Below are 27,846 nucleotides of genomic sequence, written 5' to 3'. Positions count from 1 at the left end.
GGAGGTAGTTCAGTTCTCCCACTCTTGTACTATTCTTTTCTTGGTATACTCCTGTTCTATGAAGACACTTTCTGTATGGATCATGCCTGCACCAGCCCCTCCACCTTCTTAACATGGGATTCTAGTGTCAGTAGATGGTATATTTCGAAAGTTAACTGAACATGTATTTTCGATAATACTTACCTTCACTGACACTCTCCTGTTCTATCTTCCCACTAAAACCAAATGTATTTCTCAGAAAAAGTGACTGTGTTGTCAGGATGAGATGGTTATATACAGTACCTAGTTAGAAGGCACATTAAAGTTTGTGGAGCAGTTTGCTAGTTAGAACTTGTCTAAGGTATTTAAGTTGGGTATAAAAGACTGAAGTTAGTATTTTCAGTGCTTAGATGGGCAAAATATGGAATCCTTAGAAATCATGAAATAGCTGTAATGTCTGCATAGGTAAGTATTATTGGAAGTGCATTTTAGTTTAAGAAAGCATTAGTTTCCATTTTTGATACATTACCATCTAAACCCTGAGTTTGACTTATAGTTTAATGAAGAGCAATTGAATATTTTAAATGGTAGTGTGTACACAAACCTATGTATGTCACTTAGGTCTTTAACATTCAAGAGATGTACAAACAAGTCATCATGTTCTTTCAAGAGCTGTAGTTTGTGACAGGACCTTTTCATCCATGTAGCAAGTGTATAGTTATACTGTGACTTAATCTGGTGCATTATATTCAGTACTGTGTGGTCTAACTTTCATGCAGTATTAAGGACTTAACAATGTTTAATCCTTTTATAATGGGTCATGGATCAAAGGCCATCTTGTTGTGTTTGTTGACTTGCATTCAAGATTGTATTGAACAAATATTTTATGAATTTATGTCAGTAAGTTTGGAATCAAATTGTAGATTATAATTTTACTATTTAATGTTATGTATGAGTTAATTTCTTAGTTTAAAAATAAGTATTAAAAGAACATAAATATTGATTTTAGTGAGTCACATGTTATGTTTAATGCTGCACAGTTTAAAATTAGATGTTTGTGGTGTCAAAATACTAAGTTCACAGTTTCATACAAATTAGAACTCAGATTACTAACTTTAACAAGCTAGAATATAAAATAAAAGGTATGAGGTCTTTAACACAGTGGGCTCTATTCAACTCTTTCCAATTTTGAAACAGTCCATTATATACTCTTACTACAGTATATGACATGTGAATAACCAATCACTAGCTTAAGATGTTCCTAAAGTGGTTTTAGCTATTTTAATCTTCGAAAAAGCTAGTGTTCTTTCAATCTAAGTTTTCAAGGAGTTTGGTTGTGTCTTTAGTCTGCTCATAGTTTCATATATTTTAAAATTGATATAAATCTAGTTACTAAGTGGAATTCTATGGTATCAGTGTAGTTACTTATGATTTTTTGGTTATTCAACTGTATGTATAAAACCTAAAAAAAATTGTTTGATATCCTCCACTTGTGAAATTTCAAAAGGCTTAGCAACTTATGTCCAGCAACAACCAAGTACAGAGATCGTAGAGAGAAGAGATAATTGTTTGCTTTTCCCATTTTTTTTCTATATTTTAAGAAAAGTTTAATAATTTATTTCTAAATAGTCATAATGTATATACATATATATAATGTATAATAATTTAAATGTGTCTGTATATTACAAAATACTAGTCCACTAAAACACAGCCAAGACAGAAAAGACTAAAGGTCAGTTTTATGTTACTGGATATGTAATATGAGAGCACCAGATCAATGCAAGTTGCACAATGCTAGCTAGGCATGACTGGAAGGTCAGTAACATAATAAATATATATGTAACATATAGCATTATGAGACTTAGTCTACTTAAACTAAACATTTGTATTTTCATGTTACAATATGTCATCATCATAGCACTAAAAAAATAAAATTATTTATTTCCTAATTTTTTAATGATAGTTACAAAGCTAGTTAAGTGACAGACCCCACAGCTGGAGTGTAGAAAATAACATAATGTATAAAGTTTTGCTGAAATCAAACATCTGAAATATATTTGGGAAGTTTTAGAGATTATGCAAATAATATTTGAGATTTTTGGGATGAAGAACAGTTTTTAACTCATAACATGAAATCACTTTGCACTCATACTAGTAATGAAACAGACTCAATTTTCACAAACAGATCTTTTATAAAAATAGTTCATGAAACATCTGATTTTGTAAAAAAAATACTTGTATCTGTACTAATGTCTACCAGATTTTGTGAAGGTACATGTGCTGTATCAAAAGTTATAGTACAAATACTTAATGTGTGCAAATGTGTAGATGAACTTGTATATTATACTGAGTCTGTAGCAAAAGGGCAAATTACTGCTAGTTATCATAATTTTTTCCTGATCTGTCTCTAGCAAAAGCTATCCTTCATATATAAAATGAAGTAGCATGTATAAACTATCTGTTACACCTTATTCATTGATATTTGTATGTAACTTCTAAAAATATGTAACCTGTAAACTTTAGAACTACATTGATAATGAAGAGAAATTCATCTTTGTATGTGGCTTATGTACTTGTATTGTATATTGTGTCTTCAACTTGGTTCACTGATGAAAACTTTGACTGCATTTAACAGAAACAAGATATGTCAGCAGTCTCATTTGAAAAATCTGATAAGCTGACAATTTTGCAGATTTTGGTTTAAAGTGGAGAAACTATAGAATGATGTGTTGGAGCTTTCATCCTGAAAGGAAGCAAATGTGATGATTGTTATGGTATAAATAAAACCAGAATTTACAAAATATTCGATTTCTCAAAACAAGCAAAGTAAGTTGCAGTTTAATAATAAAATGATCTTGTGGAAACCACCAAAATGTGTTGCCAACTTGCCCTTGAAAGTAGAAATTCAGCTAATAAATGATGGCAGAGTTTCAATGTTGAATTCATTTGCAATTTTTCAGTTTCTGTGCCACATCTCCTTTAGCTCTATATATATATCAACATACTCCATGAAATGCTTCAGTTCATTGTAGAGTCAAATTATTGCAACATCAGTATTTTGGGATTCATCTTTAGTGGTTTTTATTGTTTTTCTGATAAGCTTCAAAGATCTGAAGTTGTTTACATGTACAATCTGTACTATTATAGTTCATTCAAACTTTGCTGCTTTCAACATCTGTTTTGTAACTGATATCAACTTCTGTTTAGAACTTTATCGTTAAAATAATAGATAAAATTCCAAATTATTGTGCTGTGACCAATTTTCTTTTGACTTGATGGAGGTTGTTAAGATTTTGTTATTGACAAATAAAAACCCATTATTACACATTTTGCAAGGTGACCTGTTTTTCTTGGACCTGACAGAAATTTTTGTGATTCTATTCTTTACATAATAAGACATGGTTTGTAATTATTGGTGACCTAATGGAGGTCCTATGGGTTTTGTTCTTGACAGAATAAAACGATTCTTAGTTGTTGAGATGTAATCTGCTACTAGGACCTCAAGATGGCTGTTTTGGTTCTGTTGTTAACAGAATAGAATTATTCTCAGTTATTGAGATGTGACCCATTACTAAGACCTCATGATGACTGTTGTGGTTCTGTATATTCATAAGCTCATGCATAGAATGAATACACCAACTTTCCTTAATCTATAATAAATGTTTTACATGTAAAGACAATGTATTTTTCGTTTTTTGTGATTTGCTTTTGCTAATGCATGAATTGACAAAGTTGTTATTTCTCTTGTGGACCCACATAATGATCCCAACTATAAGTCTGTTTATGACTTCCTGAAGAGTGTTCCAGAAGACCTTTTAGCTCCTTTGTTTGTCAAGCTTATGCTCGGGCTTTAATGTATTTAGAATTATCAATCAAGAATAACCAAGAATCATCACGGCTACAGTTGGCTTTCTTGCAGGTAAATAATTTTGAAATGATATCTCTTGTAATTTTGTATAATGAAATATTAATACTACTAAGATTACATCACATGCCAGAATATTCTGTTTGATTTCAAATGACAAAATAATAGTTTAAGGAAAACAATAGATATTGGTAATTTTGCATTGAAACAGATTTTAAGTGTGAATCTGCAGTGTGTGTTATGTGAAGTTGCAATATTCATGAGATGAATAGAAACCAAACTGTGTAAAGTTTAATACTTACAATCTTTCAATGAGCTAATTGTATAATAAAATTCTGGGCTTGTACCTTAAACTCAGATTTGTGCTATAACTTTTACTACTGTCAGACTTACATCTTCTGTAGTACAACTTTACATGCACATATACATAAAATTATAGCTCTCAAAGAATATTTTCAGAGTACTCATGTTAAAATGTTTTTATTTTTTATTGTTTACACCTTTTCTCCTGATAATTTGGTTCATATCAACAAAATTTCCCATTATTTCAATGGTACTGTCACAGGGCAGACTCAGTGTACCTTATTTCTGATCCTGTGCCTCTCCTTACCTGTTAATGAACTTCAGAATCACTCTTTATAAGAATAAGGAATCTAAGAATATTCAGTATTCAAATGCAAAAAATGTTTTTATATATATATAGGATGAATGCATTGTTTTTTATTACTACTTTTTTCAGTTGTGATCAGTATGCATCTATTTTTTTGTCTTAGAAACTGTACATCCTCCTTGATGAACCAGATGGAGTGGCAGGAGTAGCAGCATCTCGTCAAGAAGACCCCACACTTCATGATTTGATTCTAGGTCATGAAGCAACTGGTATGTAAAAGTAAATATTTCTTTATGTATGTAACTGTTAACCCTTTCCAGATGGGTCATGGGTCAAAGGCCACATCATTGCACTTGTCAACTTACATTCAAAATTTTATTGAACTACTATTTTATAACTTCTTAAGTTTGGTATCAAACTGTATGTTAATATTTAAATTTTCATATTATACGTTATTTAAAAAAGACACCTAAACATCGATTTTTGTGTGTCATGATGTGTTTTTATCTGATTTTTGAGTTATCTGTGAACTTTTAAATTTGGTTGTTTGTTAGTAATTCAAATTAGCATATACTAAGGTAATTAGAGAACTGATTTTGTGGTCTTTATTTACTGAGTACTAACTTAAACATAATTAAATTTTATCCTGTGTATAGTATTATCTACTAATTGATTTGTTCCCAGTTGGTACAGCAGTAAGTTTATAGATTTACAATGCTAAAATCAGGGGTTAAATTCCCCTCGGTAGACTCAGCAGATAGCCAGATGTTTGCTATAAGAAAACACACACACACACACACTAATTGATTTTTGTTGTTTTTTTATAAACTGGTAAGTCTATAACCTAGTTATTTTTGGTGAATTTCTGTTTTCTCAATCACTATGATTTTCTTTTACACAGATATACTATCCATTTATTTTATTAATTCAAGCTATGCTATTTTTATTAATCTATTCTATTACATTGTATCCAACATAAAATTTATACAATTATACACTTGTGCTTTTAATGTTTTAAAAAGTTGTCCAAAGATGATGATAAGTCTTCATGACAACACTGGTATTACTGATGATGATGTTTTTGCTTCCAGCATCTCTCTTCATCCTCAGATAACTTAACTCTGGGTGTACAAGCTAAAGAGGCATATTGAAAACTTCTTAAACAGCTTACCTGTTTGCTGTGGATGGACATACTTTGTCAGCATTCAAAACTCTAGTAAAGTGTAAAAGCAAAATGGGGTACAGTTGATTTCAGATCTTGATAATGCCAATAGAAAGAAATAATTAATTAACATTATTGTTGAAGCCATTCAAGTTGCAGTACTTTTATGCAATGCTTAGTTGTGGTAGTTACACATGAAAACTGGCTCTAAAAAATAAACAAACTGATTTTGCTAAAGCAGTGAAGCAATGTTTTACAGTTTATTTCTGTTGTTGCCTTACAGAACATTGGGAGCTTTGGCGATGTAGGTACAAGTAATCTAAAGAGGATTATTGGTGATGGACTTAAAGATGATGGAAATGTTTTAATTCCATCAAAGAAATATGCTTACATGCTAATTTTAGCTACAGCTTATGAAGTCTCTTTTGACAAATCCTGTTTTTTTAAATATTGCCTTTAGAATTAAGAACTTAAAACTTGTATACTGTTATAATATGCATTATTAGCTGAGATGTTTATGCTATTCTAATTGTTATAACAAATTAATTAAATTTTGATTGTGAGACACTAAGATCTTGTGTCATGCCAAGTAAGTAATACTTTTGGCGATCGGTTTATCTTTTTTCAGAACAAGCATCATAGTGTGAGAATTGACATTTGCTCAGTAGGTAATACCCTCTTCTCTAACTCATTTTCCATTGCATCAAGAGCTATGAAAGTTAACATAATTTCTTATAATGTTGTAATCACTCACACAAAGCATAACTTTTATAGTCTTCGATCTCATTTGGTTACACATCCCAGAAATTGTAAATTTGTAAATCAGACCCAATGTGACATGCCCACATATCACATCCTCTTGTTTCAGAAATTGCCAGTAGTTATCTGTGATGTTTAATACCACATTATGTGTAAATAATAGAAAGCCAACATTCTAAGGCTGGTGTAGAATCTCTAGCATCAGGGAAACATTTGCTGAGGCTTTGTTATCTTAACATCTTTTATATTTTGGTTTTTCTGATTTACTTGCTCCTGATTATGATATAGTGACCTAATTTTAATTCACTAACTTGACAGGTTCTCTTCTGCCAAAGAAAATCCACAGTCAATTTAATGAGACTCCGACAAGGGGATCATTGTGATTATCAAATGGTACTTCTGTACGTGAAATCAGAAAACATCGTGTTTAAGTGTGTATCTTTATTAATAACTGTTTATACATACCCCTGTTATTCCATCCTTCATTGTGTGCACTAAAGAGAGGTTTTTGTGCACTTTATATTTTTAATGTGTTTAGTTATTCATTATGTAATTGGGCTGTAACAACCAGTTTTTTGTGTCTTAAATATGAAATGTATATTCTTGCTCACATCCAACAAAAGGTCTGGAAAACTGGCATCTTGAATAATTTCAGTGTCTTTGAAATACTTCTCTTGCTGCTGTTTATGAGCTAAGTTCTCATCAACAAAGTTTTGCAGGCACATGAATTCATATTTTCTTTACTAACCAAACATTTCTTTCTGCTGTTATGGTACTGCTAGTGTGGGAATGTTTCTTCTATGTTATTCTGAAATCAAGTATTGTATTAGTTTTGAAGCTACAATTTCATATTTAGGCTGAATTTCTCTGTTATTTTATTTTGTTGTAAACAATTTTATTTTACTCTGTGATGACGACAAAACCCACTTGTAGAGAAAAATATATATGTAAAAAACGGCTGGTATGAGTAGAGAAAGCTATGTACAACGATGACTGAAGAAGGTCGAAACATTGTTCGCTCTTCTACATAATGCTTTCTCTACCCATACCAACAGTTTTTACATATATAATTTTTTTATACTGTGTATTGTTTCAAATTTAATTTAAAACAAAATTTATCAGAGTGTTATGCATCAAAAGTTAGATCTTTCAACCAACTTTATTGTTTTGACAATAAAGCTTGAAGCTTCAGACAAGTCATAATTGTCGTTTTGACATTAAAAATTGAAGCCTTGTACCATTGTTTTGGCACCAGAGTTACAGTTTCACACTTAGATCAAATTTACTTGAATCTTTTGTAATGCTTTGAAACTACAGCTCATTTGGAAAGTCCAGTTGGACATTCAAACCAAATTTCATTGTTTTTTTAGTGTTTTAAAATTATTATTTTATTTTCAGACTATACCCCATTTTTACTTTACATTGCTTTAATATTACTACTGATAATTTATGAAATGAATGTATTTGTTCTGTTTTTAATAGTAAGATGTATTTAAAGTAAAAAATTACATGTTGATATATTTGGTAATTATTATATAGTGGTCTCTTTGTTTGTTTTTAGTTCATAAATTCATATATGTGTATATATACATGGGTGCTCTTATCTTAAGCTATTTGACTTTTGTTAATTTTGTTAATCCCCACATTGCTATTTTAACCTTGTGATAAAACAAGAATACATGAAGTCACCAAAGACAAGTGAAGATATCATTTCACATGTATTTCAGATAACTTCTGGAACATTCTAATTAACAATTATTTAAATAGCAAGTTTTTCTTCTTGGTCTTGTGGATATATATAAACAAAATCTGTCATCATTATATCTAAATTTTAAATGATTCATTAGGTGTAACCTTTAGAACTCTTACTATTGTTAAAAATAAATTTGTTGTTTTATTGCTTGAAGTACTTAAATATAAGATCAAATTGTTTGATAGATTGTTTAGGCAGAATATTCATGATGAAACTTTGTGGAATGGACGGCTACTGCTTGTTGTGAAGACACAAGTGTAGAGGATGACATTTCAAAAGTCTTCCGCCTTTAGTCTTAAAGACAAAAAGCAGAAGACTTTTGAAACGTTGTCCTCTACACTTGTGTCTCCACAACAGGCAGTAGCTATCAATTCTACAAAGTTTCATCAAGATCAAATTGCTGAATTTCAAATTCTGTTATCATGTTTGATAGGTCAACTACAAGATGCATTTTCCTGTTATGAAAGAGCTGTAAAAGTTAAATCAGACACAATTAGTCACCATCAGGGTCTTCTTCGATGCTTGATGGGTTTAGATCAGTCAAACACAGCACTTACCTATGCTACTGGTCTTCTAAATGAGAGGTTTGTGTTTGTTTGTTTTATGCACACTTTTTAAGTTATTTTCATCCAACAGGAAATAGAGTTGCTTTCTTAAACATGGGTATTTCTTCTTTTATAATTTGTCTAGCTATACACCTGACAGGAAATAAGATTCATTTGTTAATTATAATTATTTTCTTATATTCATAATGCTTTGTACTAGCACTAACTCTAAATAAACTTCGACATTTTCTTGTGAAAAATGTGAAAGTTTAGATAAATTTTCTTTGTTGCATTATTTTTATAGACCAGAATGGTCAAATGAGATAAATCCATTTCGTGTAGAATCAGCATGGAAGTTAGCAGACTGGGACGGCCTTTCTGAGTTCCTAAAATCAGTAAGTACGATAAGATTAAAAGTATTTTCAAATTTTAAATTAATGTAGTGGCTAGGATGATTTGTTAGCTACATTCATTGGCACAACTGTTTGAGCATAAATGTCTTCTTTATTTATACTTCTGTGCATAAATGTCTTCTTTATTTATACTTCTGTGCATAAATGTCTTCTTTATTTATACTTCTGTGCATAAATGTCTTCTTTATTTATACTTCTGTGCATAAATGTCTTCTTTATTTATACTTCTGTGCATAAATGTCTTCTTTATTTATACTTCTGTGCATAAATGTCTTCTTTATTTATACTTCTGCACATAAATGTCTTCTTTATTCATACTTCTGCACATAAATGTCTTCTTTATTCATACTTCTGTACATAAATGTCTTCTTTATTCATACTTCTGCACATAAATGTCTTCTTTATTCATACTTCTGCACATAAATGTCTTCTTTATTCATACTTCTGCACATAAATGTCTTCTTTATTCATACTTCTGCACATAAATGTCTTCTTTATTCATACTTTTGTACATAAATGTCTTCTTTATTCATACTTTTGTACATAAATGTCTTCTTTATTCATAGTTCTGTACTAGTTTAATTGTTCTTCTGATACAGAAGAGCATTGTAAGTCCTCATTTATCTAAAGAAACTGTCCCAAGAGACATATCAGTTTGATTTGTTAAAACAGTGAGTGTTTATTTATCTCTTACTATGGAAAAAAAAATTAAAAACTATTGTGCCTGCAACATGTATAATAAAATTGCATCATGATAAAATAAACTATAATTTGTACAATTTACAGAAATGAATAAAACATTGTTTTACAAGTAGTAAGATTAAAGTTTGTCATTTTTATATTCAAACTTTTATTGATTAAAGTTTCAATTAATAATGTTTTATACAACACATTGAAAAACTCATTACTGCCACTTCACTGGAAATTCGTGGTTTCACTGAAAGTCTTTTCACTAGAGATGTAGTACTGTAATATAAATAACAGTGAATCTTGTTTTTTTTTTTATTAGAAATTTGTTTAGAATAGCACTTGCTAATAATACCAGGAGGTTCAATGACCCTTCTTGTAGAGCTGGCTGTCTGGCAGCAAGTAGAGGAGGAATCCTTTACTTACTTTACCAATCGACTTCTGTTTATTTACTGTCCTGTTGACAAGCTCGTATTTTAGTTTTACTGCTGTATCATACAGTTTCCTTTCTTCTGAATGTTGTGAGGAATACTTTCTATGGTTGTCACTTTTGCCATATTAATGCACGTGGAGCCATATTCTTTCATTAGAATTGAGTGGATATGGCAGAGCTTGTTAACTGTCTCATTTACTTTTACCCCTATGTGGTATGGCACACAGTGACAGAGGATGGTCTTACTATACAGTTTCTTTATTTCTGTCATCCATATGGGAAAATACTGAATTACTGATATGATACCTTTCCTATACTAACATAATTGCTTTCCTAGAGTTGCGTTACGCTCTCTTTGTATAAATTTTGCTTATCACTAGCCTTGAGACTTCTGTCCAGATTCATGTTTCCATGCAAATAAGTATGCAACAACCCTCCAACAGTAAGAGAGTAACACACTTTTCTAGCACAGCTGACTTCCTCCATTCTGAAGTATACAATCATCATTTCATGACTGGGCAGTTTATAAGCATTGGGTTTGTCTGTTGGCAGATGTGACAGCTTTTGTACAGCAAGTGGTGGACAAGTTCATGAAGCCTCTGCCTTTCTTTTGTACATGACATATCTCCACTTATGTTTCTTGTTTGAGATGGAAGGAATTTTGTCAGTTTTTTTTATTATTACCTGCATCCTAATCATGTACCAATGCTGACTTGAAACTGCCTAAACCTTTTTTATTCTTTTGAACAATTTAGTTTCCTCAAGTTTGTTTCATTCACCTTATTTCTGTAGAAATCTCCAATCTTACAATGGTGTTTTGGTGCATGCTCTTTTACTTATCTTTTCTACAGTTGTGTGTTTATCTTCTTCAGCATTATCCTTTCATATTTGGTTGATTTGTTGCTACCATTTGTTAGGAGCATAATGCCCTTGTTACTTAAGTCCTTTAACCCCACCCCTATTTTGTTCTGATATGTTTTCATCTGCCTGTGTAGTTTTACTAAAATATTGTAAAGTGTTTCATTTCTCTGTATTCTACATGGTATATCTCCCTTTCAGTGCAGTATGGAAGTTCTTGGAACTTACCAGTTTCTAACTGCTGGAGTGGTGGACCATGAAGGCTTCGTCAAGTGCATGACAACTTTCAATCAGTAGAGAGTAGGGTGGTGGTGCTCTGCTAGTGCATATAGTGTGTATCCTTTTACTACTGAGCAATGGATGAAAAATTCCCAATATTGTATGGTTTTCTGTTAAACAAGTCTGCCTCATGCATTTTACTCCTGGCTAACTTTTTCCCACATTTTACTATCACTTGAATATCAGTTCTCATGCAGTCTTGTGTTTGAGTCACATATAACCAGTCAGCATACGGCCTCCCATGTATGAATGATAGGGACCCTACACCTACCATGGACCAGACAAAAAATTCCTGACATTACATGGTTTATGACTGGAGTTGACCCACCATGTTTGCATTCCCTTTTTTTTTTTACCATTTCCCAGGTGTTAAGTTCTCAGGTAGCCTTTTCTTAGTTGTGTACTGGGTCTTCAAACATTTGCCGTATCTAAGTTGCCAGAAAAAATGTTGCTTTTCCTTTCTGCTTCCTGCCATTGAAGTAAAGATTTTTGGGACCCTTCTCCTTCTGTAGACTAGAAGACATGTATTCAATACTACCTGGTTTTGGACTAGAGTTAACCTACCATGTACTTTGTATTGCACCTAGCTACTACACCATCAAGCATATCCATTTTCCATACTGGACTTGTTTTCTTGGTGACACGTATCTTCACTACAGGTGAAGACTATACCCTGCATGTGTGTTCCTATGCTTTTGTAGTATAGGGTATTGTGCTCCATCTGTTTTCTTCAGGCACTTTCTGAAGGGAGTTCACTTAAGTTGCTTTTGTTTTGGTTTCTCCACTGTTTTAGTGTGGGATTTAAACTCTAATGTGAGGGAAGGTCAGATATTGTATTTAATGTTAAGGTTTTCCAATGTTGAAAATGTATTTCGTATAGGTACTTACCTCTGTCACACTTCCCACCCTTCTTGTTTACTTCCAGTACATCTTTAATTGAGTAATTTAAAGTGATAATTGAATAATTATTATAGATTATGCCAGCTGTGCTAGGATAGTACATCACACCCCTATTGGTGGAAAGTTGTCTCATGCTCATTTTTATACTACAGTTCATCAATAGCATGTGGAAATGTGAATTGAGGTGTGAGTCTCAAGGCTAGTGGAGAGTAACAAATTGTGCATGTGGAGGGCAGTATGACCTGAAAAAAAAATTGTTATGTGAGAGGATCTAAGTCTTTATTGTAAGTACATTTATGGTGTTGGAAAATTTTAACTTTATACAGTACTGCCTGGAAATTATTATCAGATATTATGTCATGGAACTTTCTATTTGCAGTTCCTTGTTTTCCATAATCTAGAAAACAGCTTGTTGTGTGGCTTCCATCTCTGTTCTTGAACTTCTTGTATAAGACTTTTAAGTTTCACAAGAAGAATGTGCTGTTTTGCAAGACAGTAAGTACCCAGTCGTCTCTCTGTTTAATATAGGGACCATTTGTGAGTGCGATGACAGATCACTGCTTACATTTTAAATAACTGCTGACAAAATTTTTCTGATTCCCTCTTTGTCTTCTCTCTCTATTTTCTGTTCAGGTTAATTACCACAGATTCCAGTGGTACCAGATGTTTATTTAACATGAGGAACAATGAAACAAGTTGGTGATCAGTTATCTTAATGGTGACTCTTTAACATAGGTCCAACCATAACTGTATCTTTAGGTGCCATTTAGGTTGTCTCTTTCTTGATTGGTATCTGTAAATCATTGTGGAGCTGTAATTTCCCAACTAAAAAGGACAGTGGTTCAATGATGAACTTTCTAGAAAAGTTTATTTTTTATTATTTTACATTTAACTTTGAAAAGTGAAAATTGCTTGATTCTGCAGAACACTTTAAGGAATTATAAACAAGGGAGAAAATACAAAATATTAATAATTGGTGCAGCTATGTGTATTTTAATAGTCAATATAGTTTCAGTTAAAAGGTAATAAATGAAGTTCATTCTAAGAATGTGTATATTTTTGCCTGCTAATTGTTCCATGTTACCTGTACCTTAGTACAGTTTTGTAACTCCATTTTTTATTTATCAAATTTGTAGCAGATTTCTTCTGATAACTGGGAAGTTGCAGTTGGAAAAATTCTTCTTTCTGTTAAAGAAAAGGTATGAGAAACTTTAATAACTAATATATAGTCATTTATATAACAAGTTTAATATGTAGTAACTTATGGATGACACTTTTTTGCCAAGTGCCCTTGTTTCTTAATTAGTAATTGTAAAAATTACTAATTAAGAAAGTAAATTTTAAAGTTAGATTATTTACAACAAACAAACATACTTATCTCAAATAATACAAAGGTTGTATGTGCTTAGTGGCTAATAATCTTTGAGGGTCCTACAATGGGCCTCCATTAAGACCATAAGCCCTAGGGCTGAGCCCCTTCTAGCCCCAACCTAAATGACCCATTGGATCTTTCAATTTAAATTATATTGTAGACTTTAAGAAAATGTTTATTGTGTTGCACTCTTGGTTTCACTCAGTGTCAAGCCTCTGACATATTAGTACCACACACTGCAAAAGTAATTGTTGAGCATTTTAGTCATCCTAAGTGGTGCTCAGCAATAACATATGGTAAATGTACATTTTTATTCTTTAAGTTATGTTACATTTTGAAATTTGAATGACAGTATGATTACTTTCTAACATTTAATGTAGAATATCCTGTTTGTGAAATAAAATTTGGCATCAACATTATCCATGTCTGTTCTTCTGTAATTTCAAAAGTAAATGTTGAGTTTTGTTTCTTTGTGCAACTTTTCAAACTGGAGACAGGCAAATGATTGAACAGAGACCACTATTTGCAATATATGATGTATGGTCAAAAAGTTCTAAGACTTCACTTTTATTGCACAGAACAATGTACATACATCAGTAATATATTATATCCCTCCAGCTAATACACACTTGTCCTGATGTTCCTGCCATTTTCGAAAGCCTTCAACTTTTGTGTGACTAAGTTCTGCTTTCACACAATTGTGGATGGTTGGAATGTCATCAAATCACCTTCCTTTCAACTTAATTTTGATTTTTGGGAACAGAACAAAATCACATGTGGCAAGATTGGGAGATTACAGGGGGTGTGGTATCACAGGAATGTTTCTTTCTGCCAAACGTTCTTGAACAGATACAGCACTATGTGAAGGTGCATTGTCGTGACAGAGAAACCAATAATCATTTTCCACAGCTCGCAGCAGTTTCTTCTAATTTCTTCCCTCAAGCAAATTAGGACCTTTTTATAAAATGCTTGGTTAACTGTCTGGCCATTAGGCACGCATTCATGATGAACAATACCTTGAACATCAAAAAACACGATCAACATTGTCTTTACATTTGATCAAGACTGTCATGTTTTTTTGGAAGTGGTGATGATGGAGATTTCCACTGGGGTGACTGAAATTTCGTTTCAGGGTCATAACTGTGTACCCATGACTCAATCACCAGTAATAATGATGTTGATGAAATTTGGATCAATTTCTAGCCTTCTTTTCAAATCCTCACACACTTGTTGATGGTGAAACTTTTGGTCATCCATCAACAGCCTTGGAAAAAATTTTGCAGACACTTGACACATGCAGAGTTTTTCAGCTAAAATCACATGACATAATGCAAAGGAAATGTTCAGTTTGTCAGCAATTTCATGAATAGTTAATCTTTGATGACTTTGACTATTTTCTTTCATCTTAGCAACCATTTCATCAGTGGATGATGTCGGTGATTGCCCAGAATGGTCGTCATCTTTGACTGATTTCTGGACATCTTGGAAGTGTTTTATCCACTGATAAACAACAGTTTTACTTAAGCAATCATAATTAAAAGCAGTTCTTAACATTTCAATGATTTCTGTTCCTACTGTACCATTTTTCATAAAAAATTTGATGCAAACATGTTGCTTTTATTTTCTGTCCATTTATATTTCAACAGAAGCAAGAGATGCTTCTGTCTTTGAACACGGGTATAAGGTCTGGATAAGTGGTTTATCCGTGAGGTAGATCACTATTTGTACTTTGTACACACCTCAGTAAAGCTTACTGCCTCTGTACTGGCACCTGTAACAGAAGAAATCTTTTTGATCAGAACTCATATATAAGATATATCAAGTTGTTTATGAGTTATGTTTGGAATATTATTGTGTGAGTAAACATTCAAATAATAAATAATATATATTAAAACAAGAACACTTGAGTTCATGTCCTTTTTAAGTCACACAGTTTGAAAAATTATGAGTTCTCTTACATAGTAAAAGTTGAGCTAAGATTGTCCATTTCATTGATTCCATAAACTGTAGTGGAAAACTATTTTGTAATTTTAAAAACAAATAGTCTTTTTTTGCTAGTACTTATTAGTCAAGAAAATATAATATCAACAAAAGTATCATATTTTGTAATTGTTATTGTATGTATGTATATATATTATCTACACTGTATGAATATTCAAACTAAATCTACATCATGGGAAAAGAAAATGGCTCCCCTTAAAGAACTATGTACATCTACTTATTGTAGTTGTTGTATATAGTTGAAATCTAGTCATTTATTTGAAAGGGATGAAAATAAGTATGTGTATCTGTATCATAGTAATAGTTCTTAGTTTAAATTTAGCTATTTATTTGAAACAGATTAAAATAAGTATGTGCATTTGTTTATCCTAGTTATGGCTTTTATTTTAAATCTAGCTATTTATTTGGAACAGGTGACATAGAGATTTGCATCTGTTTACCTTGTTTGTTGTCAGGGTGTTTTAGTTTATTGTATATATAAATATATATATATATATATATATGGGCTGGATTCTTTGTAGTTGGTGTCTGGGACTTGGCAACAAATTTCAATAACAAACAAACAGCATACAGTTCTCTTATTTCAGGTAATAATGTATTAAAACAATTAAAATGTATAAACAAATGTTTTTTTCATTATTTGCTAGCACAGTTGTATCTAGAGCATTAAATACTTGTCTTCTTTTCATCAAAATCCACATAGCCTGGTCCAGTTACTTTAGAATCCAATTTACAAAACAAATTAATTCTTGTCTTCTATGTTGTTACAATATAGTTTGTGATAATTTCAAGTTAGAAATCACCAATATATGCTTTTTATGGCTAAACTCACAATCACACAGGCTAGATCTATCTGTTCAATCAAACTAACCCAAACTACATTTTTGACACACATTTTTATAACCTCACAGAGGTCTTAAACATTTTTCACATTATGAGTTATTGTGATAAAATAATATTCAATCAAAACAATGAGAAAAATTTAGAAGTTTCTAATAAAATAATGCAATAGTACAGCAAGTATAAATCACAGTCTGTGATTCGTACACAGAAAAGTAATTATAAACTACTGCTACTAAAAATAACTAAATTGAACACTCTCTCTTATACTACTTAAGTAATAACACTTACATTAAACTTAAACACTTGTGTGGATATAACAATAAGCTTCTCTTTAAGAAACGTGTTTACAATTATTTTTTGTACTATATACAAAGACTGTTTCCAGTTCATCCAAAAAGTCTACTCATACAGTCTTGCACCAACATTTGCAGTCCTCTTGTTGGATTCAATGTGGGACCAGAAGTTCTTGGGGTACAATACCTAACTCATGATTATTACACATTCAGTTTTATACCTCTGGATCTTTGCAAGTGGTTGATGATTCATTTGGATGATGAACTCCTTCCATACAGACTGTTGAAGAAGTTCCAAATGTCAGTATGGTGGCCAAACACTTCTTGAGTCACAGATCTCACTGCTCAGTGTCTTTCTGAACAGATCCCTGAGTTTCTTCAGATGGTTACATCGTACACAATGTTGGTGGGTTTTTTGCAACATTTTTCTCATCAAGAAGTTGAATGCTGCTGCTGAATTGATTAATCCAGATGGCATCTTTCTTGAATTGGTACCATTCATCAGGTGTCAAAAAAGGCTGTCTTCTCTTGAAACTTTGCCAATACACTTTTCTGAGATTGACCTTAGTGAAGAACTTGGGCCCATTTATTTTCACTGCAATAGCATCTGGGTTGCCCATAGGTTTGGAGCCAAATTCTGTCATAAAGTTTATTTTCTGGAAATCTGTACAGATGGTTGTGAGACATTCATGGTCTTCATGATTACCACCAGTGAACAGTAAACTTAATTCAAAGGCCCAGTTATTCCAGCTTCTAACATTACTTTAACTTTTAGCTTAATCAGGCTTTTATTATGTAGAACATTTGGTAGGGCTTCACTTTGACTGAGTTCTTGGTCATGGTCACAGTCTGTCTGGCTTTATCTGTCTGTGGAGACAGGTGCACACTGCTACTTCTTTCTTCAATTTGTCATTAATTTCTTCATTGATGTTGACACTTTTGTACATGTCATCTACACCCAGTGGTCTCAGATTTTCATTTTTTTTGTGTGTGAAAATTACTAACCTTCAGATGAGTTTGTTGTGTCTTTAAGGAACAGAAACCTTCTTTCTGAAATGTTAATCCTTGGACTTCTTATCATAGAAGCATTTCTGTCTGACATCGGCTGCATACAAACTTGTTTGAGTGAGTTGACAAGTCTTCTACAGTTGGTTTCTTAGGTCTAACACATATTGGTATATGCATCACTTCTGACTCTTCTTCTTCTGTGAACAGTTTTCACAGTATCTGCATTGGACCTCATACTGCTCTTCCATGCAGTAACATGAATACTGAAAATCTTATATTTACATACGAGAATTATTAATAAGCAAATACTACTGCCTGGAGGTACTTGTCCTGGTCACGTGGTCTTTTCTCGAACATTTTCATCATGCTCTTTAGGACGTCATCAACTGTCTTGCAAAGAGCTGCTTAGTGCTGATGAGTCTGCACACCTCTTGAATCAATTTTGAGGTAAACTAGGTCCCTCTGTCACTTGAGACTTCTTTTTAAAACCCTTCTCTGCAGAACACCTATAAGGAAGGTTTCTGCGAGTTTCTCTGTCTTTGGTAGTGCTATGGCTTCTGGGTAAAGTGTTACATAGCTACTATCATCACATACATATTGCTCATGTCAGGTGTTAGTTGTCCAATCAAGTCCATGGCAACTGTGTTGGATAGCACTCCTATAAGAGACATTTCATCTCATGGCTCTATGGCTACATTCATTCTAGGTAGAGTCCCTTTATTTTGTATGCCATCTTCTTTATTCCTTGGTGTCATTTCAAAAGTTACTTGTTGGCCAACTTCTTCATTACTTGAGTCTAGTGCTTTGTTGGTACAATGATCTGTTTAACTTCTGGTAGAAGTGCTTTGATAGATCTGATACAGCACTTTCTTCTGATTCTCTGTTCTGTATATCCTTTTTTTCCTCATTTTTGTGCTCAATTGTCTCTTAGACATTGTTTCAAAGTTTCATCATTGAAGGGTCTTTCTTCTGTGCTTCCTTCAATTCCCATAGACATACATACACAATGTCACTTTTTTGAGATTTGCAGAGGGTTGATGTTTTGTTTGCTTTTATTTTTTTGAATTCTTGTGGTGACTGCAGATACTTCATCAGTCTCCTTTCTGTCTGGTTCCTTCAAATTTCTGTTGTCAGGTATATTGCTGATTACCATGTCATAGATGGGTGCTTTCTTATGTGTTGTCTCAAGGTCTCCCACATAGTATGGAGTTTCCCCCTTTATTGTTACTATAGGAAACTTTCTCACTGTCCCATCAGTCAGCACACATATATGTACTTTTGCCATTATCTGGTCATTTGATACTAGAGTAATTCTCACTTCTTCTCCCAGTGTTTCATTTCACTGTCATGTTCTTGTTGCCAAACATAGTGTTCACCTACTGATAAGTTGTGATTGATCCGTTTGTTAATTTGAACTGACTGTCATTCAAGTACTGTTTAATCATGAATTATTTTATGTGATTTCTGGCAACAGTGACAATCATTCTTCTCTAGTATCTTACTAGCACCATCTTTGTAGGTAACTCTAACTGCTTGATTTGAGATTCTTGTTGGTTGCAAACTTGCAATCATATCACAATATGTCTCATTTTCTAACAAGTGTAGTATCTCCCATTTGTCTGACGACTTCTTGTCACCTGTGGTGGCATCCTGCTTGTAATCCCTCTTGTTGGCTTTGAATGGTTATGATTGGATTTGCCTGTTATGTTCTCCCCATGGGCTTCCACATACTATTTTGCCAGCTTGATCATCTTTATCATGTCATTTGGTGCTCTTTCTGGTACAAAAAATGACATGTAAGTGGAGTACATGATAATGAATTATTCATCTGTTAGTAGGTTTACCAGTCCTTCAAAACTATCTTCACACTTGGCCATGTAAATTCACCTTGTGAAATATTGCTGTAGACATGCCACAAACTGAAATATAGTTTCTCTAGTGTCAACTTTGCCTTTTCTAAATTCTAACAAAAACCATCCTATGTAATTTCATTGCATTTCAGCAAGGCAATTTTTAACATATTCTAGTCCATGGCATCTTCTGATATTACACCTACATACACTTGTAGTCCTTTTACTGTGAAAAGGAAACTAAGCCAAAATGTCAAATTGTTTTGTCCCAGTTTTGACCTTGAGGGGTGAATCTTTCACTTCTCATTAGATCATTCATGTTGTCTTTCTATTCATCAAGTTTTGTCAGCCCATTGTTAATGATCCTTCAATTTGCTTGTTAAACTTAGTGACTTCAAGTTGTACTGTTATATTCTCTTTGTTTTTTAGTCTCTCCTCTCTCTCAGTTTCCAGTTTTTCATTTCTTTTTTCAGCCTTTCTTTTTCTTCTTCTCTTTTTTGTTGTTTGTTTCTCTCTTTATGTCTTGTTGTTGTGTAACAAACTCTCATATATCACCATCTTTAAGGCTAAGTTATTTGCCCTTCACCATCCACTTATCAAAGCCAGTTAAAATGGTGTATATGTGGCCTCTACAATATTTATTCTATTGCTTCAGCTGTGAATTTATAGGCCTATGCTTTACAGTAAGTGTCTGACTTGTTGGCATTTCAACAGTGAAGAAACAGCATAGAGTTCACTTTTTTTTAAATAATAGTAAATTAAAGCAAGTCAAACATATATTCAAATGTTCATTACACTGTTGGCTATTACAGTTGTATCCAAATCTTTAAATTGTTGTCTCCTTTTCTTAAAGCTCACACAATCTTGTTCATATTATATAATTTTTACTTTGTTGTTACAATACAGTCTGTGATAATTTCACTTCAGAAATAGCCAGAATACACTCTTTATGGCTAAACTCCCACTCAGACTGTCTAGATATATCTAAGTGACCAACTCAAAGTGCATTTTGGATGCATATTTGTTGTCTGAAAGAGGCCTCAGTTGCTTTACACAATGGTCTTCATGGGATATTATGATGCAATAATTTGTGATAGTGTGAAAATCTTGGAAGGTTCTACTGACATGATTCAGCAATATACAACAAGTGCCAATTCACAACAATTTAATCAAAGTATGATACATGCACAGCTATGTAACAAACCTGTGGTAAACCATCTCCACAAAAAATAAGTTAATTTAACACCAAAGATGTATTCAAACTGTTTAAATCTACCTGTTCATTGAGAGCATATGAAAATAAGTTCATACCATGAATGTGATGTTATGTAGAAGATCTTGTAACATAAATTTTCAATTAATTTTGATTTTTGCCATTGGTTATAATCATACACAACATTATAGCAAAGTTCTTGAGAAAACTTAGTTTCCTTCCTGAGTTTTAAAGTATAATCATAGTATAAATAAACTTTTGTATCTCAATAAGAAAATAAATGCTTTAATTAGCAAAGATGTATTTCCAACATTCAAGTGCAATATATATTTTTTTTATATGTTAGTAATGTAAATGTATTTGGAAGAAGTGAAGAGGCATGTCACTTAAAGATTATTCATGTCTCTAGGAAATATTCAAAATACTTTTGGATTGATGTGGTAAATTTTGTTCCACCCTTGATTATCTCACATAGTGTAAAATTGTAAGAACTCAGCAGATGGGACCTTTATCAGCAGCCTCCATGGAAAATGGTGGATACAGTCACGTTCTCAGGTAATTATATTAAATCTCCATTTATATAAAAGTATAAATCACCATACATGTTATCATGTTCTTCAGTAATTTTTTATATCTACTTACAAGGGAATAGTTAATACCAGTGTGGATTCCACCATGGTATCAAGTGATTGCAATTGATTTTATTTCTATTTACAAGATAAATTGTATGTACCAGGGTAGATATAATGTTCTCACGTAACTGTTTTATCACATTATAAGAAAAGTGATGCATTTCATGCTTACAGAATTAAGAAATAAGAGTTTAAATGAAAGTAACTAACAAAGGATTAACAATCATATTGACAAAAGTCTTAAAGTAATGGGCACAAAATAAACTGAAGAAGCAAAAATATAAAAGTTCTGAGGTTACATGGAGAATGGTACATATCATTGTGGATATTTTTGAAGTAATTGTTTTAATGTCTAATTACATGGAGAATACATATCATTGTGGATATCTTTGAAGTAATTGTTTTAATGTCTAATTACATGGAGAATGGTATATATCATTGTGGATATCTTTGAAGTAATTGTTTTAATGTCTACTTAAATGGAGAATGGTACATATCATTGTGGATATCTTTGAAGTAATTGTTTTAATGTCTAATTACATGGAGAATGGTACATATCATTGTGGATATCTTTGAAGTAATTGTTTTAATGTCTAATTACATGGAGAATGGTACATATGAAGTAATTGTTTTAATGTCTAATTGTGGATATCTTTGAAGTAATTGTTTTAATGTCTAATTACATGGAGAATGGTACATATCATTGTGGATATCTTTGTAATTGTTTTAATGTCTAATTACATGGAGAATGGTACATATCATTGTGGATATCTTTGAAGTAATTGTTTTAATGTCTAATTACATGGAGAATGGTACATATCATTGTGGATATCTTTGAAGTAATTGTTTTAATGTCTAATTACATGGAGAATGGTACATATCATTGTGGATATCTTTGAAGTAATTGTTTTAATGTCTAATTACATGGAGAATGGTACATATCATTGTGGATATCTTTGAAGTAATTGTTTTAATGTCTAATTACATGGAGAATGGTACATATCATTGTGGATATCTTTGAAGTAATTGTTTTAATGTCTAATTACAAGGAGAAAGGCACATATCATTGTGGATATCTTTGAAGTAATTGTTTTAATGTCTAATTACAAGGAGAAAGGCACATATCATTGTGGATATCTTGAAGTAATTGTTTTCATGTGTAGTTACATGATGAATAATATTTACCATTGTGGATTTCTTCAGGTAGTTGTTCCCCTCATTCTGGATTCCTGTGATTGGTGAGGGGACCTCCCAGGGGAGGTTCTGTTCTTTTAGTTTACCTCTTTTGTGATCTAAAGATCCACCAACATGTGTGTTGTGCATGGTGACCCATGAAGAGGAGGAGAAGATCCTGATGGTTGAGGGGTCCAACCCTAACATACCACTGTGGCCTTGAATTCCTGTAGATGGGCAGCCTTGGGGTGGCTCCCCTTGGGTCAGTTGGCTGGTTCACTTGGCCTAGGGTTAACCAAGTACCAGTGTTGGATGTTCTCAGCAGGTGTTGTGGACATTGTATCTGATGCTGGTGTTTGGGTATAGTGCTCATGAAACCCTGGTGTTGCTCCAGTGTTCTTGTTTGGCATTGTAATGCCATCCACTCATAGGGCTTTATGGTGGGTGGGGACAGTGGACACCGAAAAATTCATTTTTATTATGGACCATCCAAATAAAAAAGTTAACCAAAATAGTGAAAAACAGTTTATGAGTAAACAATAACATCTTGAAGATTCTGAGCAGCAATCTTTAACATTTGTAACTTCTGTACCTTATTTTATTATACTACATTTTCTTTCAGACAAACCTTTAGGGCAAATGTCTCCCTTTTTCATTCAGAAGGGACCAGAAGGTCTCACTGGCTCTCCAAAGTTGGTCAGAAGGATTCGCTCTTGTGACATATTGGTAGAAATATCCACATCTCGAGCACAGTGAATTCCTCTTACATTCCAAGGCAATATACCTATTGAGGTTATGCCTCATTCAACTTTGAATTCGTAACAAGAAGTTATTGTTGATAGGGATTTGAAGAACATCCTGAGTCAGAGATTCCCACTGGTTTCTCCCACCACAAGGAGTTTCTTCAGTAAGGTGTATCTCCACTCCCAAAGATGGAATTTTGATGCCGATCAATGTCCTCATTTTAACATTTACATCACAGCATCCACCTGCTACCAACAAGGCAGGTTATTTTAACTGCAAGGTACGGCCATACATTCCAAACCCTCTCGGATAGTTCCAGTGTCAGCCATTTGATCACTGGAGACATCATGTCTTGGTTCCTTGACATGTGCTCGTTGCAGTGGCAAGGATTATGGTGCCTCTGAGTATGAAACAGACCCTTGTTGCATCACTTGCAATGGCTCTCACCCATCTTACTTTTATTCTTGCCCTAAATGGTTGGAAGGAATAAAAAGGTACAGTGTTTAAAGACGATTCAAAACATTACTTGCCCTGAGGCTTGAAAATTGCTATCTACCACTTTATGTTTGACTTATGCTGATGCACTTCATTCCACTACTACAGTGGGAGTGCAGACAGATCTCTCTGTACCTCCAAAAGAATCATTCTCAAAACAAACAGAAAGTCTTCTGACATCCATGGTTAAAAAAGTTAATGAATCAATGTCAACACCCATCTTTGTCTCTAACATTAATTTCAGCAAACCCCAATATCTGCTTCCTTTGGTTTTGGTTACACTTTCTTCTCCTTTCCCAAGGTGCAAAATGATCATTTGTTTGCACCCTAAGTCACTGGAATCCTCTTCTAACAACAAAGACTTGCCCAATCAACCCAGGGTAGGATCCATTGAGGTTGGTAAACCTCCCTCGAATAAAGACAATAAAGAAATAAAACATGGTCTGCACCCAATTTGCCTAAACATAAATAAAAGTAGCCACCTTGATACAATGGAACTGTTGAAGTTTACATTCTAATCTGGGTGACATCAAAACACTTATTTCTTCCTACCATCCTGTATGTCTTTCCTTGCAGGAAATCTTTCTGAAACTTGCTGATACAATCACCTTTCAGCAGTTTTCTTTGTACAGAAATGACAGGCTGTGTGATGGACAAGTGCATGGAGGGGTAGCACTGTTGGTTGATCAGCATGTGCTTACCCTGTCTTTGTTACTCAACACACCCTTGGAGGCTGTAGCCATTTGTGTTTCTTTGTGTCGTATCATCACTGTTTGTTCTCTCTACCTGTTGCCTAGAGAGACCTATGATCAATCAGACCTTGATGCTCTCATTAAACAGTTGCCATCTCCATTTTAATGCTGGGGGCTTTAATGGAAATCGTCCCCTCTGAGGAAGTGCTGATATTGATGGGAGGGTCACTCCGTAGAGTGTATGCTCTCTGATCACAACTTTTCTCTCTTCAATAGTGGTTCTTATACTTATTTTCATGCATCTAGTCAGTTCTTTACTGCTTTTGATCTCTCCATTTACTCCCCTTCACTATTCTCCCACTTTTCGTGGAGGGTTGACAATAACCCATGCAGCAGTGATAATTTTTCTACAATTTTGAGAGAGACTGGCTGTGGTCAATGCCACCCAACCCATGTGCACCAATGGAAAAGGATCAAGCAAACTTGCTCTCTTTACTGTTCTTACAGAACTTGATCCTGCCATCATCTGTATGCCATCAATAGATGACTGTGTGACAGCAATAACTGACTGTATTGTACAGAAAGCTGCTCAAAGTATTCCTAAAGCCTTGACATATTTTCCACAATATCATCATCTGTGGTGGAATCTTGCCTGCCACATGGCACAGAAGACTCAAAAATGGACGTGGGATACTTTTCATAGGTATCCCACATTCTCGAATCGCATCGCTTTCCAACAGGCCCGTGCACATGCTTGGTGGGTAATATGTCAAAGCCAGAAGGACTCTTGGATTAAGTTCACAACCAACATATCTTTTATCACCAGTTGGGCAGAGTAATCACTTCTTTCCTTTGAGCTGATTGTCTCTGTGACTATAATCGTCCCCTTACACTGGCTCTTCATCAGTCTGTCAGTACATTCGGTTGGATCTGATGATGTGCACAATGAAATGCTGTGCTATCTCTCTCCTGCTTCTCTTGCTGTTTTTTGATTGTTTTCAACCAGATCTGGCAGGAGAATGTTTTCCTGATGCCTGGCACTGAGCTATATTCCTATCTTTCTCTAAGCCTGGGAAGGATCCGAAGATTCCTTCAAACTACCATCCAATTGCTTTGATGAAATGTCTCTGTAAGACCTTAGAGAGGATAGTTAAAGCTCGTCTTGTTTGGTTCCTTGAAGAAAATAACCTCCTCTCGCCCACCCAGTGTGTGTTCTAACGACAGTGCTCCACCATGGACCACTTGATTCAACCTGAAACATTAATCAGAGAAGCTTTTCTCAAATGACAAAATCTTGTATCAATATTCTTTGATATTGAGAAGGCTTGTGACACAACATGGAGGTATGGCATTTCATGAGACCTCCATATATATGGGTTACTTGGCCATTTACCCATGTTTATTAAAAAATTTTTAATGGACAGGTGATTCCAAGTTCATGTGGGTTCAACACATTCCCGTTTTTATCTACAGGAACTTGGAGTTCTTCAGGGCTGTGTTTTGAGTGACACATTTTTCAGTATAAAGATTAATGCCATCACTGAACTACTCCCTCTTACTGTTGCATACGGTCTCTATGTCAATGACTTTCACATTTCATGTCAATCATCAAACATGCAGTATATTGAGCGACAGCTACAAACTGCCCTCAATTGTTTTCTGAAGTGGATCACTGCAAACAGTTTTAATTCTCTCTCTCTAAAACTGTTTGTATGCACTTTTGCCACCAATGGGGTATTCACCCTGATCCTGAACTCAATATTGGTGAAGTTGTGCTAACTGTGGACTTATCTTTGACTGAAAGCTGAGCTTCATAACACATACCAAGCAGCTACAGGTCAAATGTACAAGAGCACTGAACATCCTCCATGTCCACTCTTGCACATCTTGGGAGTGGATCAATGTTCTTTGCTAAAGATATATCAGGCTATTACTTGATCAAAACTAGAGTATGGATCACTGGTCTATGGCTCTGCCAGCACCTTGGCCTTCAAGATCATCATCAGGGACTTCAGCTCTGCACCAGGGCTTTCAGCACTTCCCCTGTTCATAGCTTATACGTAGAATCTCATGAACTTTCTTTGCACCTCTGCCGTTTGCAACTGTCTTTACTGTATGCTTCAAAACTTCAGTCCTTACCATAACATTCCACCTGGGATTATGTTTTCCTTCCTCAGTGGGCCATGCTTTTGCAAAATAGACAATCAGCCATTGCTCCTTTTGGCCTTTGTATCCAAGTACAGTTGGATGAATTGGGTCTATCCTTGGAAACATTTGCTGTATCCACTGGTCAGCTAATCCTACCATGGCTTATTACAGTCCCAAGATGTAACCTTTCTTTAAGTCATCTGAGAAAAGCAGACACTCCTGATTGGAAATACTGTATGTTATTTGCAGAACATCTTTCAAACCACCCTTCCATTCCTATTTATACAGATGGTTCAAAATCAGGTGACTCTGTGGGCTCAGCCATGGTTTGGTGGTTGTGCAGAGAATCCTCTCTACAGTTTCTGTGTTCACTGCTGAACTGTATGTCATTTCTCTTGTCCTGTATCACACAGAAGCTAAGCAGTACTCAAATTGTACTATTTATACTGACTCGCTTAGTTCTCTACTGGTCCTTGAATTGTTTCATCTTAGTTCTTACTGATATTCAAAATCGACTGGCCCATTTCTCTTTAACATCTACTTCTGTCCAGTGTTTCTAGATACTGGGCCACATTGGTATTTGCAGGAACGAGCTTGGTGACACTGCAGATAAATCTGTCTGCTCTGGCTCTATCACTGCTGTTTCTGTTCCATACGTGGACTATGGTCCTGTATTCAAGGCTCAGCTTCATGCCAGTTAGCAGTCGACTTGGAGTGAGCAACGTGAAAACAAGCTTTTCTAAATAAAACGTGCTATTGGACTTTGGCTATCTTGCTTTCTTAAGGACCAGAAATGGAAAGAGGAAATTGTCCTAACTAGACTACACATTGGTCACAGTTTTTAATTCATCGTTTTCTTTTATCTGGGACTGATGCACCAATGTATTGTCTGTTACATTAAGCCACATTTTACTGTTTCGGTGTCATTACGACTTAATTATGGCACCATTTTAAACATGTTTTGTCCCAAGGTTTATTTGTTAGATATTGTTATTGGCGATGGTGACATTGTCCACCTTTGAAATGTTTTTAGTTGTTTAAAGTCTATTAATCTTTTAATGCTATTTAAGTTTGTTTTTTTTTTTTACTTTATATATTAGACATTTTTTGATGTGATTCACTTTTAAGGATCAAAGTAC

General features: G+C 33.8%; 1 protein-coding gene across 1 annotated transcript in view; it reads left to right on the top strand.

Moving 5' to 3' along the window:
• The window catches only part of LOC143242571 (serine/threonine-protein kinase atr-like), a 38,647-nt gene extending 29,947 nt beyond the window's left edge, over positions 1-8,700 (top strand). The window contains exons 10-11 of the mRNA XM_076486042.1: positions 4,618-4,723; positions 8,562-8,700. Of these exons, the coding sequence (XP_076342157.1) occupies positions 4,618-4,637 (20 nt within the window). The 3' untranslated portion in view covers positions 4,638-4,723; positions 8,562-8,700. The remainder of the gene's footprint in view (positions 1-4,617; positions 4,724-8,561) is intronic.
• Positions 8,701-27,846: the final 19,146 nt, after the last annotated feature.

The sequence above is a fragment of the Tachypleus tridentatus genome, unplaced genomic scaffold (genome assembly GCF_004210375.1).
Source record: "Tachypleus tridentatus isolate NWPU-2018 unplaced genomic scaffold, ASM421037v1 Hic_cluster_2, whole genome shotgun sequence".
Taxonomy (NCBI): Eukaryota; Metazoa; Arthropoda; class Merostomata; order Xiphosura; family Limulidae; genus Tachypleus; species Tachypleus tridentatus.
Note: the sequence above shows the minus strand (reverse complement) of the source record. Positions and strands in the feature narration are given on the sequence as shown.